General features: G+C 29.2%; 1 protein-coding gene across 1 annotated transcript in view; it reads right to left on the reverse strand.

Moving 5' to 3' along the window:
• The window catches only part of CCDC30 (coiled-coil domain containing 30), a 113,863-nt gene that overhangs the window by 95,437 nt on the left and 11,892 nt on the right, over positions 1 to 6,534 (reverse strand). The window contains exon 4 of the mRNA XM_011377981.2: positions 2,572 to 2,725. Coding sequence (XP_011376283.2) covers positions 2,572 to 2,725 — 154 coding nt within the window. The remainder of the gene's footprint in view (positions 1 to 2,571; positions 2,726 to 6,534) is intronic.

Consider the following 6,534-nt stretch of genomic DNA (forward strand, 5'->3'; position numbering starts at 1 on the left):
CCTTTTGCTTTTGGTGTTGTAGCTAACATATATCATTGCCTAACCCAAAGGCATGAAGATTTACTCCTAAGTTATCTTCTAACAGTTTTATAGGTGTAAGTCTTGCATTTAGCTCCGTGGTCCATTTTGAGTTAATTTTTATGTAAGTGTGAGGTAGGGGGCTGTATTATTTTGAAGTAAATCCCAGACATCATATCACTCATCTTTAAATATTTAACTATCTATCTTTAAAAGACAAAGACTCATTTTAAATATAAGCTCAGTGTCATTATGTATGGTTAAGGAAATTTAACAATAAATATCCAATAAGTATTCAAACTTCCAATGATTCATAAATTTGTTTAAAACAAAATCTAGTAAAGGCCACACATTATATTTGGTTAATAAATCCTTTAAAACTTTTAAAATTCCTCTTTTTCTTACAATTTATTTATTGAATAATAAATATTTAACATAAATTATTTTTATTCTTGAAAAAGTTTTATTGTTTCCAAAACTTTTCATTCCATCCAGATTTTTGGATGTGATATAGATAGAACTAGAGAATTAACTAAAATAAAGCCCCCTTCATTTAAAAGAGTCAGTTGGTTGAAAGAAGTAGGCTAATACTTGGGAAACACTGTCATGAAAAACATATACCTAGAAATTAATTCTGGCTATAAATTGATGACTCAAGAAGTTACACATAGAGTACACATTGATATTGCATATGATAGTTTAAAAGGACTTGCAAATTCAGCTTCCCAACAGTCCCCAGTTTACTCACTGTGGAGACAGCTTTCAGTGAATAACTTAGGATCTACTAGACCAACCAACTGCTGATGGAAGAGAGTGCCATGTGATTGTGTTCTGTTATGTCCAAATGTAACTATGTAATAGGTGTCCTGCTTTTCCTTTCTCCTTCTTTATTGAAAGCAGCAAAGACTGCTTCTCATCATACTCATATAGCCAAATTTCTTTTTTAAAAATCTGGGTTTACTGAGGTATAATTTGCATATAGTAAAATTCACCCTTTTAAATGTATGGTTTGATGAATTTTGAGAAATATATACAATTGTGTACCCACCAACCCAATTAGGATATAGAATAATTCTACTTTCTAAAAATTTTATTTGTATTCACTGTTTAAAATGCATTCTTAACAAAATCTCAAACCTCCTGATATTTTTTGTTTTTAATGATTGGCAGAATCATTATTATTTTATACATATAAACATAATGTGTATCAAATAATACTTATTTAAACATTTTTAAACTTTATACTAAAATAAATTATAGATAAAGCAAAGATTGAAATATAAACAATAAATCATAAAAGCACTAAAATAAACCAGCAGTGAATATTTTCAATAATGTTGTAGTGATGTAGAAAAGGCTTTACACATGAAAACCTAGAAGCTATAAAGAATAACTCTGTTAAACCTGACTTGATATATATTAGTGTTTCTATGTCAAAAAAAACCAACATCACATTATAACCAATGCAATGCTCACATCCAAAATATAGAAACGGCCCCTATAAATTAATAAAACATAAACATGCAAACCAATAGAAAACAAAAATGAGATTGAGCAGGAACTTCACAGAATAGTATCTCCAAATGAGCAACAACAGCAAACATATGGAAGGGTTTTCAACTTCTTTAGCCATCAGGGAAATACAAATAAAAACCACAATTAAATACCACTACACACTCACCCAAAAGGGTAAAGTTAATAAGACTGACAATACCAAGTACTGACAAAGAATGTGGAGCAAACAAAATCTCATATACAACTGAGAGCTTAAATTAATACAACTATTTGAAAAACAATATGGCAGTAACCTACCAAAGTAAAACGTAGTCAGAACCCTTTGATCCAATAATTCTACCCTTAGGTATATCACAGTCAGAAATATGTAAATAAGTACAAGAATATCCACAGCAGCACGATTCATAATAGACCACACCTGGAAACAACATAAATGTCTGTCAACAGTATAAAGAATAAAATATAGTATGTTTATTCAATGGAATAATTTACAAACGGCAAAAGTGAACCAACCTACTGTTGTTACAGGCAACAACATGACTGAATCTCACAAACATAAAGTTGAAGAAGAGAAATAAACTAAAGAATGCATACTGCCTGTAGTCAAAACTCAGGAATAATGTTGAAAGTCAGGATAGTGGTTATTTTTGGAAAGGAGAAAGGGTGTAGACATAGGGAGAAGGAATGAAGGGGACTTCTGGGGTGCTGGGAATTTCTTGCTGGGTAGTGTATATTTAGGAGTTGTGTGGGTATATTTTGCTTTCTTGCTGGGTAGTGTATATTTAGGAGTTGTGTGGGTATATTTTGCTTATGCTTCAATAAAAATTTCTGGACACTGAAATTTTTGGTGGGTATATTTTGCTTTTTGGTGGGTATATTTTGCTTATGCTTCAATAAAAATTTCTGGACACTGAAGAAAATAAGGCTATTTGTGAGACTTTTATGTGTTTCTTAAAAGATTATTTTTTTTCAATGTTATACTCTGAGAAAATAGTCAGAACAAATAGTCAGAAACATTCATCTGTAATCACAGCTTACCTAATTTACTCTGTTCTTTCTCCTTTCTTTGTAATTCATCAGTGAGTCTTTGAATCTCTTCATGGGCCATCCCTAACCTCTTTACTACTTGTTCCACATCTCTCTGAAGGCAGTTTTGTGATGTTTTATCTTTTTCCAGGTCTTCATCGTGAGACTGAAATAAAACATAGTCGTCATAAAATAAAAAGTAAACATACTTTTATATCATTGCACTATTTCCTGTAAGTGTTTGAAATCCAATAAAGAAAAGTAGCAGAGTATTTCATTTATGTGCATTTATTTTATTAGGTTGAACCATATAAAATTGGTGATATTTGATTATTTCTGACTTATAAATATATAATTTCATATGATTCAATCTATTTAAAAGATTATAGTTATGATTATTTAAAAAATAGAAATTTAACCATCAAAATGAATATCATTTGGCAAAAAAAATTCCTCATTTATATGGAACATTAAATACAGTTTGTAAAATGCTTTCACATAAAGTATTTCATTTAATTTCAAGATATGAACACATTGAACAGGGATCAAACTATTTTAGAGTTCCTTTTCTGCAATTATTTTAAAAATAATTTAAAAGCTAAGGAAGAAATTCAGTCTCAATTATATTTTGCTTTTGATCCCCAAAATATGTATTAATTTTACAAATTTTTCTAAAAGACAAGAAAATAAGCAAATTACCATCTATATAGCAAAACCACTTTTAGTACACTGGTATATTTCCTTGCAGTATTTTTTATTCATATACATTTTTTACATAGTTATAATCGTAATCTATATATAAGTACCTGTCAGGCTTTTTCACTTAACATTATATGAGAAACACGTTTCCACATTGTTGTACAGATTTTGTAATGATAATTTTTAAAGGCTGTATAATGTTCCAGAGTGGGCATAACATAATTTATATAATCATTTAAACATTTGGTAGTTTCCAATTTTTGCAATTAAAAATAATACTGTGATACACAGTTTCACCCATATGTGTATTTTTTTCTTATCTGGGTTACTTCCCATGGTTAAATTCCCAGTATATACTTCATTCACCAGATTTAGCTCTTAATAACATTTTCCCAGATCAAAAAATTAAATTCCATGAAAATTGAGTATATTTAAAATAATATGGTTTACATTTTAAAGGACTCTCCAAAAGAGGAGCTCCAAACATACTTGGAAAGAAGTATATACTACCCCAAGGTAATTTTTCAAAGAATATATAACATATATATAATATAATATATATAATATAAATTTGATATATTCACTAAAAATCAGCCATTGCATTAAATGAGTAATTGATTTTTTTCCTTCCCAAATGTTTGTGATGTGCTTGTACTTTTATGTATAATTTGATAATTTTTACAGCGTGAATATATACATTTTAATATATTCAAACAAAATACTTTCATATATTATTCAGTCTTCATGAAAAAAATGTCATTTAAATAGAAAAAGCAACCACTTAGAAAAAGAGAGAGTACTGTCCAAACCATTTTTGAGGCTAGACAATGCATTCTCAATGAGACAAAATCACTCCCAAGGTAGCAAAAATTTGTTAGTGGGGGCGGGGGGAAGGAGCAAAAAAATCTTACTCTTTTTATGTTTAAAACAAATTGCCTACAGTACACAGACTGAAATACATCATATCTGTAGTACTGAATTTTCATGAGAGCGTGATTAGGAAAAATTATCTGAAAAGTCTTGTTAGGGGGCAATAATGAAAGGGTTTGGCTAATACTGGTTATATTTCCTTGCAGTATTTTTTATTCATATACATTTTTTACATAGTTATAATCATAACTATGTAAAAGAATACATAGTATAACACATTGATATTATACTCTGTTTTACATAGTATAACACATTGATATTATACTCTGATAAAGATAATACAAACAAGAAAAATCACAATTAATCTTACTCATAAACACAGCTGTAAAAACCTTAAAGAAAATTTTGTCAAATGTAATCTAGTAATATTTAGAAAGAATAACCATAAACGAGTTAGATTCATCTCAGGAATGCAAGATTGGTTTAACAGAAATATTAATCAATGAAATTCTCACATTAACAGATTAAAGTTCTAAATTATTTCATAATCTCAATGGCTATAGAAAAAACATTTTGTAAAACTTTAGTTCCTAATAAAAACTCTTCCCAAAGGAGGAATAAAAGAAAACTTTATTAATCTGATAAAGGGTGTCATTAAAAACAAAAACCTCATATATTTAATAGCAAATTGCTGAATACTTTCTCTCCAATATCAATAATAGGACAAGTATGTCTGCTATTTGAGATAACACTAAAGATTCTAGCTAGTACAGTAAGGCAAGAAAAAAGAATGAAAAGGAATAAGGACTGGAAAGAAAGAAATAAAAGTATCATTATTCTCAGATAATATGATTATGCAGGTAGAAGAATTTTATACCTTCAAATAAATTATTAAAATGAATGAAAGATTTTAGCAAGATTGCTAGATATTAGGTCAATACATGAAAATAATGATACTTTTAAGTATCAGCAGCAGATAATTAGAAAATTAAATTCTGCATCCCAAAATATGAAGTACCTAGGAATACATGTAACAAAAAATGTGCAAGATTTTGTGAGAAAATTATAAAACTTTATTTGTATACATTAAAATATAAATAGACAAATACTCCATGATCACGGATCACATCAATATTTTAAGATAGTCGATTCCTCTCAAACTGATTTATAGATTCAGGGCAACCAAAACTCAAATTCCCAGAAGGCAAGGATTTCTTAAACAGGAAAGAAAACACTAACTGTAAAAGAAACTACTGATAAATTGGACTTTATTATATTTAAGAACTTTCATTCATTAAAAGACACTATTAAGGATGTTAAAAACACAAGCCACAGAGTAGGTGGAAAAAAGTATTTGTGATACACGTAACTGGCAAAAGACTTGAAACCAAAATATATAGAGAATTCCTAGAAATCAGTAAGAAAAAAACAGACAACTCTATTTAATAATGGACAAAAGACTTAAACTGGTACTAACAAAAAAGGAAATCCAACTAACCAAAATCATATTAACTCCATTAGTAATCAGGGAAATGCTAATTAAAACCAAGATGAGAAATCATTATGCACACCAACAGTTTAGCAAAAATTTAAAAGTCTGACAATATCAAGTGCTGATAATGAGCAAAGTTACTCTATTATACACTATTGGTGCCAGTGTAAATTGATACAACTACTTAAGAAGACAGTTTGACATTATCTGGTAAACATGAAGATCTACATACTCTCCAATACCCTAAATCTACTCCACAGTATATACCCTATACAAATGCATGCGCCATGATACAGATATAAGATTATTCATAGCAGCATAATTGATAGATTATAATATGTTCATAATAGATATAAATTGAAAACAATCCAAATCAATATAGAATGGATAATGTTGTGCCATATATTCACACAATAGAATAATACACAGCAATGACAAGCTATAATAGGTGAAGGAAGGCAAAAGGTATCAACTTCCAGTTATAAAATAAGTCATAGGGATGAAATGTACAGTGTGACAGCTAGAATTATAACGCTGTATTGCATACTTGAAAGTTGCTAAGACAGTAGATCTTAAAAGTTCTCATCGCAAGAAAAAAATTATGTAACTATGTATGGAGACAGATGTTTAACTAGATTTAATGTGGCGATCATTTTGCAATATATACAAATATTGAATCATTATGTTATACACCTGAAATTAATATTATGTACGTCAATTAATACTCAAAAAATAAACAAAATGGAAAGAAACGTGTTTTACAAAAAAAGTAATTCCCAAAGTTGATTCCTTGTATATAATGTTCCAAAACAGGCAAAACTAGCACTGGATATATTATTTAGGGATGCGTCCCTTCATGGGGAAAAAGGGGGCTGTGAACACAAAGGTGTACAAAGGAAGCTTCTACAGGGTGA

This window comes from Pteropus vampyrus, unplaced genomic scaffold (assembly GCF_000151845.1).
Source record: "Pteropus vampyrus isolate Shadow unplaced genomic scaffold, Pvam_2.0 Scaffold326, whole genome shotgun sequence".
NCBI classification, from domain to species: domain Eukaryota; kingdom Metazoa; phylum Chordata; class Mammalia; order Chiroptera; family Pteropodidae; genus Pteropus; species Pteropus vampyrus.